Source organism: Anolis carolinensis, chromosome 5 (genome assembly GCF_035594765.1).
Source record: "Anolis carolinensis isolate JA03-04 chromosome 5, rAnoCar3.1.pri, whole genome shotgun sequence".
In the NCBI taxonomy this organism is placed as follows: Eukaryota; Metazoa; Chordata; class Lepidosauria; order Squamata; family Dactyloidae; genus Anolis; species Anolis carolinensis.
Window position 1 is genome coordinate 76,420,002 of NC_085845.1, and position 16,001 is coordinate 76,436,002.

Here is a 16,001-nt window from a genome sequence, read left to right on the forward strand (position 1 = left end):
TTCACAATGGCTCAAAATGCAGACAAGTATACTGCGATTTTTTAAAAACACTAGGCAAGGTTTTGTGGCCTTCTCATACACTATGTCAAATGGATCTCATGCATCATGTGGATGCCAGAGTCCATTCAGCCCCAGACCAACTCATTGGCCCATGCGAATCGGTCCCTAGTCTGCTTCATTCAGGGGCTACAAGATTCTGTTGCGTAAAGATATTTGTTTTTATGTTAAGTATATTGGGGGGAGGCCTAGAGATATTCTTGCAGAGATCCTGTGTCCCTAACCACCACTAAAGTGAAAGGATGAGTGTAGTACACAAATCTGACTACGCATTTTCTAATTTTTAGTGTTTAATTAAAAACTTTTAATTGGTTTCTTGAAAATTAAACAATTTTAGCTTGATCCAATATCAACACACACTGCCAAGGAAAAAGGCAAGCCTAAGATTTTTATTGTCACATATCTGCATTGCACAGAATACAGAATATTCTGATATTTAACCCACACTGATAATAAAGCTGGATTATTTGATTGATGAGATGTCTTCAAAAGGTACAAATGTTTTCATTCTTCCCAGCTATCTCCATACTTATTGACTTTACCTAAAAAAGAAAACAAATGTAGTACACAAAGGTGCTTATTAACCATGTAAATACTAAAAGCTAGAAATGGGAAGGCCTAGAAAAAACCAGGTTTTCTCACCTCCCCCTTCAGTTTTTTTCTAATTTTTCTGTTTTTTCAATGCCTCCCTATCTCTATTAAGAACAAAACGAACTCTTGCCAGAAAAATATCTGGCACAGCACTGGACTTGCTAACTTTGATTACCACAACAGTACAACCAGCTAATTTGCTAGTGAATTTCCTTCGTCAACAGGAGGGGCACTATTGTTTGTGACTTATTTTGTATATATACACAGTGTGTCCCAAAAATGCATATACCCCTTGAGATCTACTAGTAGTTATATGGTGATTATTTGAAAGCTATTTACATTGATACTGAAGAATAGCTGTTATATTGCCAATCCTCCATATCCATGGATTCTGTATAAACAGATTCTACCACCTCAAAAGCAAACCTTGATTTTTGCCATGTTCTATAAAGGGCACAATTTTGCTTACACCATTGTACATAATGGGGCTCGAGCATATACAGATTTTGATGCCCAAGGCTCCACTATAATAATGATTTATTGGGAGTTATAAATTCCATCTTTGATTAGTTTTATGGAACATGTCCAAATTGTTGTCCCTGTAGACATTATCACAATGTCAAAGCAGAGTTGCAAACTACATTTAAAGTTGCCCTTGTAATTTCATGAAACTTGGTATTACTGGAATTTTACTGTATTAAAAATATATGCATTTTGGAGGTGGGAGGAAATCCAAAAGAATTCCAAAATTATAAACTGCTGAGGAGATATAGATTTTTGGGACATGTTATACATTACCTCACACAATACTTTTCCTGTATAAAAATACAATGCCTTAAAATTGACTTGGTGAGTACACTGCAAGACAATATATTCTCATTCAGATTCTTGTTATCACAGATACTATTTTCTATTAAATGACAGGTAGTATGACTTTCTAGCTTATTTCAGTCTTTGCTTCTTTGTACTGGATTTTTTCTATTCAGAAAAGCACAGTCTCACATTTGGTGCCAAGTACAGTTTCCTTCCAGTACAAGGGTAAACAGAATTAAACAATGGCACATCCTTCTGAATTCTTCTATGAATTCAAAGGTTAATTAAAAACCACAATTCAAAAAGCTGGCTGTTTCCAGACACCTGATCTAGACCAATTTACTGTGCCGATTTCTTCAGGCTCAAAGAACAGAAAGGGACACCTGGGTTAATTTATCTCAGTCTCAGTGAATGGTACCCAGTAATAAATCAGGCCATTCCAATGAAAGGAAACAGGCGTAAAATCAGTTTTTAAAAGAACACTTGTTTACTCTTTAGAATGCTGCCAGTCCCCAGTGGAAAGGCAAGATTAAACACAAAACTCCCATGTCCTTGACGCAACCACTGCAGATGTCATTACCAAATATTTCAGCGATTTAACAATTTACCTTCCTTCTTCAATGGTATTTCCTGTGATGACTTTGATGGAACCTCTGATCTCTGTGTTATTCCTGCCTCATACATCTCTCTATTTCTGTTCCTTAGTTCATCATATGTAAATCCTCTTCTTTTTGGACCTTCTTCCTGAGATGGTATTGGTTCTTAAGGAACAAAAGAAATAAAGATAAAAGAGTAAGAAGGGGGGAGGAAATGTGGGATGAATAACATGACACATGGATGAAGTATGGGAATGAAGGAAATGTTTCATTTGTGAGCAGTTGACGTCAACCAATTAAAAAAAAACTGGCTTCTCTAATGGAAAAAGTAACTGAAATTACAGTGAAAGTGGATTCAAACAGTAAGCCTGCTTGTCTTTGTTTTAAATGCACTGTATTCATTGCAACACTGCTCTAAATTCAGGGATCTATGAGATGAAGTTTAAGGTAAGTGGAACATCAAATGACACCAGCACCAGACGGGGAAGATGGCAGCGGCAACAGGGACGGTGCTCCCTGCTGAGTGGAGGAAGACTTGGGAGAAATCCAGCGAGGCAGGGCCTCCCGGGGAGCAGGGGAGGGGCCGGATGGTCGAGTCTTTCTCTGCCTTTGAGCCCCTCGTTGGCAGGGACATCTACCTGGCGAGGAACGCTGTGGGACGGGCTTCTCTCTCATGCCAGGCCTCAGCCCCGTCTCCCCTGCCAGTATCCGGATTCAGCTTGTCTGCTTCAAACTGGATTATCTGGCAGTGTAGACTCATACCATCCAGGCCAAAACAGATAATCTAGATCCAGAAACCTGGATTCTGTGACAGTTTAGACTCATCCACTTCAAAGCAGATACCATATCATCTGCTTCAAAACAGAAAATCTGGATTCAGAAACCTGTTTTCAATGATAGTTTAAACTCATACCATCTGCTTCAAAGCAGATAATCTGGATTCAGAAACCTGGATTCTGTGACAGTTTAGATTCATTATCATCCACTTCAAAGCAGATACATAGTTATGCTGGGTTGTGATGACAACTCTGTATAAAATGTTCATTTTTTTGTTCAACAATAAACGTGAATTCTTCATGAAAAAATAAGACAACCCCTGAAAAAAAGACCTAGCACACCTTTGGGAGCAAAAAATAATATAAGAGACTGTCTTATTTTCGGGGAAACAGGGTAATTTTACTTACAGATGTTTTTAAAATGGTATTATTTTGACTTTTATGTTATATGTGTTACAGGGGTTGTTGTTATAATTTTATGTGACTTTATACTTATGTACCATATTTTACTATGTTATATATGCACCTTGGAGTGCCTTTGTAAGCCGTCCCTTCAGGGAGATGGTGGTGGGATATAAATAAAGATGATGATGATGATTATTATTATTATTATTTGGAAATCTCCAGGAACAACTGGCAGGAGCATTCCCCTTGTGCCTATCAATCCTTCCCCACAAATATGATCCCACTTCTTGAATCAACACTGGACATTTCAATATTTATGAAACACATATTCCTAATACGCATACTAATGCCACCTTTTTAAATGTGAAAAAATCACTTCTATCAGTGGAATGAAAACTCAATTGTAAGCTGTCCATTTTTGTTGAGAAATAAATACATTACAAAATTCAAGACAGACTGTACCTTGAGGGGAACTGTCTGTTATTCCACTAGGTGAAGATTCACTCATGGAAGAACTAAATGGGGCAGGTTCATACTTAGATCGAAAGTCTATCATTCCATAATTATCAACGGGATATTTTGAAGAGGTTTGTGATTCTGCTGCTGGAGCACTTTCAAAAGGCGGAGACGCATTTGAAAATCCTGGTTGTTTAGACTGGTACCTGCAGAGAAACACACTGGTTATTAGAAGCTCATTTTAAATAAAACAGACTTTTTATTAAAGATATATGTATAGTGCATTAAAATCAACTCATACCTACAATAAGACATTTATAATACTTGAGAAAAACTACTATACAAACTGAACAATTATAGCAGAGAGAGAAATGAAAGCAAAATTGCGAGTGAACTACATTAGATGGAAATGGCAAAGGAAAGCATAAGAATAGCAGAAGCATTTGCTTCATTCTTAAGAGCAGGCTGAAATCTTCATTTAGCACAGGGATTCCATAACAAAGATGTCTGCATGGCAGATTTTAATTAAAGGCTAACTTTCCATTCTGAAAATATTTACAACAGCCACAGAAATATAAACATTGAATACCATACAATGAATATTTCTGTCTATTCACAAAAACACCAGGCTATAATTCTCAAACAGTTAATATCTATGTTTTTAAACAAAACAATGATTATTCAATACACATTCAGTATATAAATCTATGTACAGTAAATATAATATGAATCACCATCAGAAGAGCAGCATCATATATAAATAGATAAGAGGTTTGTATAACCAAGATTTGAAACTGCATTATGTGGTCAGTGTAGACTATATGGCAATATAGATGAGGCCTAAACTGCACTCGTTTTAAACAGTATAGTGTTGGCTAATACAACAAGCGAATGTTGCACAGAACAGCACTGTGGAAGAAATTGTGGTGTGAAAAATAGTTGCACTTTCCAAAGTTTTATTTGAGAAGGCCTGCTTATGATGTTTTTCTAAATTTCACTGCCAAACAAATTCCTTTTATCCTGGTATCTTAATCCTTTTTGCTTGCATCAATGAATGACAGCCGAGTTTTTTTCTAGCTGTAACTGACTAAATTGCAGTCTGGCATAATGGTTTTCAGATAGAAATAAATTCCTGGTGACAGATAAGCCTCCATGAAAGTCAAGATACCAATTCTTTCCCTGCAGAGCAGCAAGAATAGGAGCACATTCTAAAACGGACTTTCAGTGCAGAGGGGAAAAGGACCAAGGGGGCTGAGTGGAATTCTATCCTTGTAAATCAGTGCATGACAAGAGTGCTTCAAGAGAACACTACAACATTGAGGCAGGAATAGTCAAATTCAAAAGAGTTCCCTGAGTACAGGAACCCTGAAAACTATCGATTCTGGTGTGTGCTTTATAGGCCTAACCCATACATTTCACTTTGCTTTGTAAAGTGTCTTTGAAGTTGAAAGACCACAGAAAAAGACTATAGTGAGGCTAACTAGAGTTCATGTGCACGGAATTGAAAGTTTCTTTAATTTCCTTCCTTCAAAGCTTAGTTTTTCTCACAACTGTCCTTGCAATCAATTGAATGCTGTCATTTTCTATGCATAAAATATTATTTTCAAGGGAAACATCAGAACTGACACACTTTCCCACATCCTGCTGAAGCTTTTCCTGTTCAGAAACTGTCTCAGAATACTCAACTTTGAAAAATAGTTAATGCTCAAATATTACCACTCTTTTTCTTGGCCAAGCTTACTTCTAGAAAAAAACATCCAATGTTTATTATTATTTTCACATATGTGCCACCTTCCCAACAATCACACTATAATTGCACAACAAAATTAAGCAAGTACATTTAAGATTGTTTTGCAGTGGTCTAAAAATACATTATTTTCTATGCTAGAACACTCAAAATTTCAAGCAGACAATAATTTGTGTGTGTTTATAACAATCATGAGTGGATTGTGATCGTGAGTGATTCAGCTTCTACGGGGAAAAAATCATAATTGCATACATCTTTAATACTAAACTTTAAAAAAATCTAAAGTTTAAAGTAAAGATAATTTCTTACTCATGTGGCATGGGTCTATGCTTCCTCAGAGCTTCTCCCAGCGGGGAATTCTCTAGTTTTTTAAACTTCTCTTGGCATGTTTTCATATAGGAAACTTTTCCGCCGATGTATCCACAGAAGCCAGCAACTTATTTACAAAGGAAGGTAAACACCAATTTAACCTATTTGATGTCATGGTACTTTTATAAAGAATACAATCTTGATTAAAATTAAACATAACGAAATAAGCAAAATAAATATTTAAATCAGCACTGAAAACCATTAGTTTAGTCCCCAGAGCATTCTTCTCCACGACAACAAAAGAGAGATCTTAGAAAAGGTCAGAGGCAACTAGGTCATCCCCAGACAGCAAGAACCTGGTTAATCTTGTTCCAAAAGCAGATTATCTACCAGATCATTCTTGGCAAATAACTACATTTCCCAACTACTGTACAGAAAATGACAACTATTTCTTCAGAAGCTCATTTTACAAGGCTAGAGTTGAAACAACATAAAATAATTTATCTATGAATTAAATCCCACTGAACTCAAGCCCTGTTTATTTGGATCAGTATCTCTCAAGCAGAGAAGGAAATATGGGATGGGTACTTTACTTTGCTCAGTGTACATTTTGATGTTGTGTGAGACTTACAAGTGTATTTTGCTTGTGGAGCTACCACTTGCAACTATATTTTAAAGAATATATTATTGCTTGCTTTTTTTCAAGATATCATGCTAGCTTTCAAAGCATACTAACATACTATTTATTAGGTAGATATGGCAAAATAATCACGTGGGGAAAGGAAGGTGAGAAAGTTGAAGTCACAACTATCATGGTTTTTTGGAAGTTACAGAAAGATCAAGACATACGCAGAAACAGCTTTGATGTGTGGCAGAATGCATTATGCCTATATACAGATTTATATTAATTGATATATAATAGCTACTGCTGGGTTATACAACCACAGAAGAAAAAGAGGACTTTGAACTAAGACTTGTATTAGGGCAGTCACTGTATAAAGGTGGACAGGTATATTGACTGTTGGAGCCCCAGATGGCACAATGGGTTCAACCCTTGTGCCAGCAGGACTGCTGACCTGAAGGTTGCCAGTTCGAATCCAACCCGGGGAGAGTGCAGATGAGCTCCCTGTTAGCTCCAGTTCCCCGTGTGGGGACGTGAGAGAAGCCTACCACAAAGATGGTAAAACATCAAAACATCCAGGTGTCTCCTGGGCAACGGCCAATTCTTTCACACCAGAAAAGATTTGCAGTTTCTCAAGTCGCTCCTGACATACATACACACACACACACAAAATCTTGATTGCTACTGAGATTTAACTGAGCATAATTATCAGGTTGATTCGAACTTAGGTATTTACATGCTTAGAGGGAATTCAAATTGTGCATTACTGATTGGGCAATGGATAACATTCTGATACAGCCGACTGGTGGGAAGTTAACAGCAAGAGTGGGAGGAGTCCTTCAGATGCTGGGTCCTTCAGATCTGATAGACAGGAAACTGTCAGGATGATATAAGGTAGCATTCAAAAACACAAGGGGAGGAAGTAGCTGAAGTGTGGATTCTGCTATAGAAGACAGCAGAGAAACCCAAAAAGAATGGAACTAAGGCTGACACAAGGCAATGAGTGGCTACCAGCAGGATTAGAGCTGATAACACTGTAAAAGGCAAGCATGACAAAGATCTCTATCAGAGAAATGGGGAGGAAGACCCTGTGGGGAGTAGGTTTCAAGTGAGCCAGCAGCCTGACAGTGAGATGAGAGTTGTATTCAGACTGAGTTGCTATACCTAAGTGAAGATTTTATATAAATATTTCATCTAGCAAGTCCCAATCATATTTAAGGCAAGGAAGTACAAAAAGGCATGCCTGTAATGAAACCTGGTTGGAGAACTGGTTGATATTGAAGTAGATTATTCAACTTTAGCCCATTCTAAGTTTAAAAACTATTTCAGCCATCACTAGTGTTTTTCAACACAATGATTTAGTTAATAACAGATAATGTAATGCTTGTTTTAAATCAAATAGATATATTGTTTATTAAAACTATTTGTTTACTTTTACACTAAAGACACAACCAGCTAAATAAGAGTTAAGGTTTTTATAGTGACAGTGGTAGAATTGTGAATGCTGGCAAATACTGACTCAGAAGCAGGGAAATGACCAGCATACAAGTGTGGTCTATGACATGTTGTTGGCACTAATGGAGCCCTATAAAAGTGCTCTGCCAGGAAACAAATCAAAAAGAAGAGGGAAAGAAATGAAAAAGGGACGGAGTAGATGAAAAGAAAGAGAAATGTGACTTCCAAACCATCAAGTGATTGAATCTCAACCATACTGAATTTCTTTTAACTTTTATTAAAGCTAGAAAAAGGGAGTACCAGTAAACTAGTCAATCTTTATTTCTGCATCTCAAGATATCTGAACTATTCTAAGAATATTCAGCATGAAAAGGATTAAGAAATTCTGATTTAGACATCTTCAGTAAAAGCTTAGGCCCCTATAGATCTTTTCCCTTGGGATAAGTGATGATTATTACACACAGATTTCTTCAATTGCTGTCTAAATTACTCTTTTCCTCCTCTCAAAACAGACCTAAAGTGGCTAAGTGTGCAGAAAACATTATGCAATTTATTACCTAACAACTATAAACAATAAAATAGAATTAAGCCTAGGACTATTCAAAAAATAATAGTTAAAAGCAATAAAAACCTATTTAAAAGACATAAACTATCACACTCACATGCAACTTTTGGTATTGAGCCAAATCTTGAATGCGTTGTAAGAATCCCTAAAAAAAACAAAAAACGATTAATGTGAGGAAAGAGGGTAATTATTAGGGTTGTGGATTTATATGGAATTGCTATCTGTTTCTGTATGTTCCATCGTATGGCCCCATTTTCGTTTTTGGGCACTGCTTCCAAAAATGGGCGCCTATACAAATGGGCATTTTGGAAAAGGTCTGAAAAAAACGAATATTTTTGTGCCTACCAGGGCTGCAGGCCCTGGGAGGCACAGGCACTTCTCTTTTCTCCTCCCTTAACTATGAAAAGCAAAGAAAAAAAACCTTACTGTAACTCCATCGGCGTGTGTGGACACAGCACATCTTTGGCGCTCAGTGCTCCACTTCAGGGTCTGGTGTGCACACACATTTTGCGCCTGCTCGTCAGACACACTCTCTTTGGAAAAAGACTGAGTCTGGCCGTTCAGCAGTTTCTGAAGTGGGGTGCCGAATGCCAAACACATCTTACTCGGCACTCTTCTTCAGACTCGAAGTCGTGCTTGGCGTTCGGCACTCTGCTTCAGGGCTTGCTGGCAGGTCTGCTTGCCAGATGCAATCCTTTTCCAAGGTGGGTGTGTCTGGCAAACAGGTCCAAAACGTGTGCGCCTACCCCAAAGTGGAACACCGAAGATGCGCTATGTCCACACATGCTGATGGAGTTACAGTAAAGATTTTTTTCTTTTGCTTTACACAGTTAAGTTGGGGAGAAGAGAGATGTGCTCGTGCCTCCCAGGGCGTGCAGCCCTGGCAGACACGAAAATCAGACGACAAACAGTTACTGTTCCTACTTTGCATTTGTTTCACTGCTGTTTCCGTACTGGAGGGGGGATGTGTACCATTTCGTGCATTCCGAATAAACAAAATGGTACAAAAACACGGATGAAACAGTAACTGAACCCATGTCTAGTAATTATATAAATATGAATTAAGTATTCACCACATTAGTTCCCAATGTTTGGTCCTCCAGCTGTTTTGGACTTCAGCTCCCAGAACCCCTGACAGTTGGCCAAGCTGGCTGATGCTTCTGGGAGTTGAAGTCTCAAAACACCTAGAGGTCCAAAATTGGGAACCAGTGAACTAGAACACTTACAAGTACACATGTTCTAGTCTACAATCAGTGGTTTTTTAAAATTGTGTCTCCCCCCCCCCCCAAAAAAAAAACCCAGTTGGGAAGATAACAATGTAATAGCATGACAATTTTAAATAAGTTCAAAGTAGAAGGTACATATAATTCCATGTCATGCCATTTATGGAAAATGTTTATTTTAACATAGATAAAATCCACGCATGGAAAGGGATGCACACTGATAGATCAATGCAATGGTTTCTAGAAATAGCTCTGTGTATCATATAAAGTAGTTCAGTGGGTTACACACATTTTGTCAGTTACTTGAAATATCCTCTCTCCTAGTTTTAAGCAGCTAGTATCACTTCCTTGTTTAAAAGGTGCCATAACATCTTGAAAGGAGGTCTAAATCTGAATCGTCCAAAAACACTCATGCGTAGTTTTGGAACTACATCTGCTGACAAAATCCAATAAAAGCTGAGGTCAGGCTTTAAAAGATAATTTCGCTATGAATATTTGATTTTTTTACAAACTACTTTGCAAACAATATATTTCCTCTTTATAAATGAGTCTAATACAGGCTCATTAAGAGTCCATGCCTAATTTCCTGTGGAGTGTGAAATCACCACTAGGAAACAAAAAGATGATGCTTTACAAATTTCCATTATTTTGGGCAACAAATGACTCAAAGCTTTCTAAGTAATTTCTTTAGCGGACAATTTCTGTGAAGTATTTACATATCTGATTGATTGCAGATACTAATCCTCATTTCTGATTTTTTTAAAAAAATGTAATGCTTTCATTTAGGGTTTTTTTTTCCACATCTCTTGTTTTTGAACTATTCCCTTCCATTTATGTTTAACCATCTTTATCAATTACGTTTCTAAATAACACAAAGAAAGGTAAACAGAAGATATCCAAATTCAATCAAAGGTGTTGAAAGCTTACCTTTCTTGATTAGCATCTGTGTGATCACCATGCCTATACTAGCAATAGGCAGGGCTGTGGGTGGGGAAAAAAATATAGTTGTTAATACTGAAATTAGAATTCATTACCTTCTTTTTTTGAAAGGCTGCAAACTTCAGTTGCACTCAGAATGATTTTGGGTAAACTTGTTCACAAATATTCTGCACTAAATCTTTTTAAAGCATAAATTTCCTTTTTTTTTTACTTTTAAGAGAGATTTGATACCTTCGTTATCAAATATGGAGGTCTTCTTTCTTGGCATCATATCACTTTTTATTCCCTTTGACCAAGATCAAATGATTTAGAACCATTTAGAAAAGAAATATAGAGAGTGTGCCATCTGCACACTTTAGCAATTTATTTTTGAAGACCCCTACTTTTCATTAACAGAGTTTCAAAGTCCTCATAGATGCAAGAATGAGGATAAAGTTGTTGTTTTTTAAATTCTATTATCAGGAGATGCCCTGATGTCTTGCTGGGAGGCTTCTCTAATGTCCCCACAAGCTAGAGTTAACAGACAGGAGCTCACCCTGTCTTGCGTATTCAAACCGGCAACCTTCAGGTCAGCAGTTCAGCCAGCACAAGGGTTTAACCCATTGTGCCACCCCAGCTCCCTGGTAAACTCAACTAACAACCTGAATATCCTGATAGAGTTATACTCTTTGAGGAGTTCAATATTCATTGTTTCATAAAACACAATATATGAATATAAGTAGGCATTACTTCTTGAGACATTTCACTTACATCTGTACCAGAAGCTCTCCTCGTTGCATTCTCTGAATACTCTCTTTTCATCCTCTGTGGGTATGTAAGTCATATTTATTTGGCTCTTTTGACAAAACAAAGAACATTAAGTCAGTGTATGAAACATACCAGCAATTATATAAATTTTAAAGCAAAAATATTTGCTAACATTTCAGCAGTGTACATGAAATGTACATGAGATACGCTATTTCAAAACAGTTTAAACTCATTAGTGAGACACTCTTTGTGATTCCATAGGGCATTAGAACATGGGAACTGTTTTGCCGTACATTACCTTTCGCTTTTTGGAAACACATCCATATATGTTACTTCCCAACAAACCAAATAAATATATCTTCCTTTCTACTGACAAAATATTGTGTAACTCAGTTGTATTAGTCTCAAAAACTCATGGTGAATGTATGCCAGTGAACACACTTAAAGGGTTTATGTAACAATATTGCCTTAATTTACGACTGTAATTAAAATTAGTACCTTTCCTTTAGACAACAAATACATGAGTTCAAGATGAAATCAAGCCTAAAGTCTCCCTAGATTAGAAGCCAAAATAAATAAGATGGGGTGGTTCTACTTTCACGAGAAAGCAGGACTCTTTAAAAATAAGTGGAAGGCAGTAGAATAGAAGAAGAACACATTACAGATGGACAGATTTCATCAAATAAGCCATGGCCCTAAGTTTGCAAGAGTTAAGCAGCACTGGTAATGACAGCATGGGTTATCGTAAATTGAAATTGACTTGATGGCAATTAACAATAAATAGTGAAAATCCTAAAAAATATTAAGCACGGTTGAATCCAAAGAACTGGATACTGTGCTTATAGTATCTATTTGAAATTTCTTGCTAATAATTAGATATGTTGTGTATTGAAAAATAAACCACATTTGAAACACAAAAGCAAGTTGTTTTTTAAAGCTGATATCTGAAGCCTTGTCATATAAACATGTACACCCTAATTTAAATGGAGAGCATGGTTAGTGTTATTATGACACTCCACAAGCAGCAGATGACTAAAAAAACTCAAAATAAAGTAAAAGATACCATTACAATGGAATGCAATCTATAATCTGACTGCAGTGACAAAAAATTGGAAAAGTGTTTTAAATAACATTTAGAAGTTGGAAGTGCAATCCTGTGTCGAAACTGTTACTATCCAGTGATGAAACCTAAAAATATACCTGGGAAATGAAGGGATATCTGTACTAAACTGATATTTCATGTCGGAGTTTTGTACCAATTAGTTTCCAGGTTTTAATTGGGTTTTGCTCTCTGGATCATAATTCAGTAACCTACATATGGATTAGCATTTCAGATTTGTAATGTTTTTTTCCTACAATATCAATCCTACATCTACTTACAGTGTTAAAGGTAAAGGTTTCCCCCTGTTAAGTCCAGTCATGTCTGACTCTGGGAGTTGGTGCTCATCTCCATTTCTAAGCTGAAGAGCCGGCATTGTCCGTAGACACCTCCAAGGTCCTTTCCACCGGAGTGGTACCTATTGATCTACTACCACTGGCATGTTTTCGAACTGCTAGGTTGGCAGGAGCTGGAGCTAACAGCGGCCGCTCCCGGCGCTCCTGGGGATTGAACCTGGGACCTTTCAGTCTCTAGCTCAGTGCTTTAACGCACTTCGCCACCGGGGCTCCGATCACAGGGTTATTACCCCTAAAAGTTCCTGACACTGTACAAGATGCCTGTTGCACTTAAATACATCATAGGACTGTAAAATCACTGCTGTTATTTGTGATTGCTTTCCTAGTGATATAAACAACTTGAACTTTTATTTAGGTGCCAACTGCTTAAAATGTAACTACAGTAACTGTAACACCAAATATAACACATCTGAAAGACTATCCACATCTCAGTCACTTTGAAATACAGTAGGGCTCTTCCACACAGCTGTATGAAACCCACACTGAATTGGATTATATGGCAGTGTGGATTCAGATATTCCAGTTCAAAGCAGATATTGTGGATCATCTGCCTTGATATTCTGGGTTATATTGCTGCGTGGAAGGGCCCATAGACTCTCAAGCTTAACTTACGCTGCTCTATATCCCAGTAACTGATTTGAAATTATTTGCTTTGAACTAGATTATATGAGTGTACACTGCAAAATAATTAGGATAAGCAGATAAGCTGGGATCATATTCTGAGATATGGGGCAGCGTAGAAGGGGCCTCAAGGCCTTTCCACACAGTCACAACCAGAATATCAAGGCAGATAATTTACAGTATCTTTTCTGAACTGGGTTATCTGAGCCCACACTGCCATATAACCCAGTTCAAAACGGATAATGTGGGGTTTTATACAGCTGTGTGGAAGGGTTTTCAGTTAACCTGCACCCATATGGTTTGGTAGAACCAGGATAAATGTAGTTTCTGATTGCTTAAGAGCTACTATTAAAAACAGGCTTAATAGTATGCTCCATACTGGTATACTCCATCATAAACTCTGTATTGATTTTATATTCATATCAAAATACAGTAATTTCAAAGCAAATTCAGACAAACAATGCAACACAGTTTCACTGTATAACTTTTTTCTGCTTGCGTTTCAGTTAACAGAGGGCCCTTCCACACAGCCATATAACCCAAGGGCCCTTATACACAGTCACATAACCCAGAATATCAAGGCAGACAATCTACAATATCTGCTTTGAACTATCTGAGTCCGCACTGCCATATAATCCAGTTTAAGGTGGATTTTATACAGCTGTGTGGAAGGGGCCTGAGAGTCTTCTGTACTTTGTTTCTTCGTCTGCTTAATATTTCCCTTCTTCTTCTCCAGCTGTGTTTGAAATAACTATTTCTTTCTGGAATGGAGAAAGAAAGAAAATCTGATGATCCCCTAAAGTCGTGGCTGTGTTTTGTTATGTTTCCAAATCCCCTGTAGACTTATGGCTACTGTTTGCATTCCATACGGTTTTCTTAGGCAAGGAACTGAAAAGGTTTCGCCAGTCCCTTCCTCTGAAATATAGTCTCTAGTCATTGGTGGTCTTCCATCCAAGTACTAGCCTGGGCTAGCCTTGCTTTTAGCGTATTTAGGCTCATACAAGATCAGAATATGGGAACAACTGGCTTTTTGCATTCCTGTTCTGTCCTAAATGGCGGCCTACTACCCTTGATGAAGCCTTCAACCCTTATAGGCAGCAGCCATTGCTTCAATGCCCCTCTGGGCTTTTAGGCCAGGACATGGCTATTAGCCACCTGTGGCTTGCTATTCCCCACATACCAAAGCCCTGCGCAGAAGGACGAGAGGCGGAGGCGTGGACGAAAGAGCCTCTCGCTTTATCCCCCGCCTTCCGGGCTCGAGACAGCAGCAAAGTAAAGAGAGTACCTGGCCGGGGATCCCACCCTGTCCCTCACCTGCCTGGAAGGCTCCATTGGGGAGAGCGCGGGGGCGTGGCCTCGGCTACAGAGCCCACCACTCACTCACTCACTCACTCTCTTCGCCCGAGGCTCCCAGGAAGACAACAGAACACACAAACCGGAAGCCGAGCTCCAATCACCGGAAGGGCACGAAGGGCGACGCTTTCCCATACGGACCTGTGTTTCCATAGACAGGACGCGGCTAGAAAGCCTTCCGGAGGATCAAAAGGATGAAAACCGTATGGGAACGCGTGCTGGTTTTTCTGGAGGTGCCTCAAACTGCCCTATATTCCAGGATGTGTTCCCAGATTATTTGCTTTGAACTGGATTATGTGAGTCTACACAGCCACATTACCTGGGATATAACACAGTGTAGATCCAGCCTCCGAATGCCCCATGATAAGGGGTGCATGGTACCCTGTAGAATTAATGTAGTTTGAAACCACTTTAACTGCCATGGCTCAATGCTGTGGAATCATGGGAGCTGTTGTCTTACAAGGTTTTCAACCTTCTTTGCCCAAGAATGCTATTTTTTTTAACAAACTACAACACCCAGGATTCCATAGCATTGAGCCATGGCAATTAATGCGGTGTTAAATTGATTTAATTTAACAGTGTAGATCAGACATGGGAAAACTTTGGCTTTCTAGGTATTTTGGACTTCAACGCCCACAATTCCCAACAGCCGATTGGCTGGCTGAAATTTCTGGGAGTTGAAGTCCAAAACACCTGGAGGGCCAAAGTTTGCCCATGCCTGATGTAGATGCACCCTATGACATTGGAAACCAGGGGTGCATCTATATATTTACACTGAAGAATTAATGCAGTTTGACTCCACTTTAACTGCCATGGCTCAGTGCTACGGAATCCTGGGTGTTGTAATTTAGTGAGGAACCAGCATTCCTTGGTTAAAAAAGCTAACGACCGACCGTGACTCCACAGCATTAAGCCATGGCAGTTAAAGTGGAGTCAAGCCACATTAATTCTACAGTGTAGCTGCACCCCTGAGTTCGTATTACTGCTCGGCCAGGGAAACCCACTGAGTGATCTTGGGTGAGTCACACTCTCTCAACCTTGAAACCAAATGATAGGATCACTATAAACCAAGAAGCACTTGAAATCAGACAACAACAAGCTTACTCCTTCATTGGCAGTCAAAAGAACGCCAGGACGGGCAGCAAAGAGAAGTTCTAATCAGTCACAACAGTCAAGATATCCAGTAGATCAGTTTTTCTGAAACTCTGCTCTTCCGGGTATTTTGGACTTCAGCTTCCAGAAATCCCAGCTAGCTTACCAGCTGCTAGGAA

General features: G+C 38.5%; 1 protein-coding gene across 7 annotated transcripts; it reads right to left on the minus strand.

Annotated features, from left to right (window-relative positions):
- Positions 1-426: 426 nt before the first annotated feature.
- Positions 427-14,880, minus strand: ociad1 (OCIA domain containing 1). 7 transcript variants are annotated; one of them, XM_008117617.3, is made up of 8 exons: positions 14,770-14,880; positions 11,305-11,389; positions 10,543-10,596; positions 8,490-8,537; positions 5,751-5,877; positions 3,701-3,900; positions 2,070-2,222; positions 427-599 (listed from the first exon to the last, which is right to left on the minus strand). In XM_008117617.3, exons 1-8 carry the CDS (start codon positions 14,863-14,865, stop codon positions 562-564), a joined length of 801 nt encoding a protein of 266 aa, XP_008115824.2. In that variant the 5' UTR covers positions 14,866-14,880; the 3' UTR covers positions 427-561. The 7 variants fall into 7 exon arrangements, with proteins under 7 accessions (XP_008115824.2, XP_003225356.1, XP_008115826.1 ...); XM_003225308.4 differs by having other exon boundaries at positions 14,692-14,849; XM_008117619.3 differs by having other exon boundaries at positions 14,696-14,845.
- Positions 14,881-16,001: the final 1,121 nt, after the last annotated feature.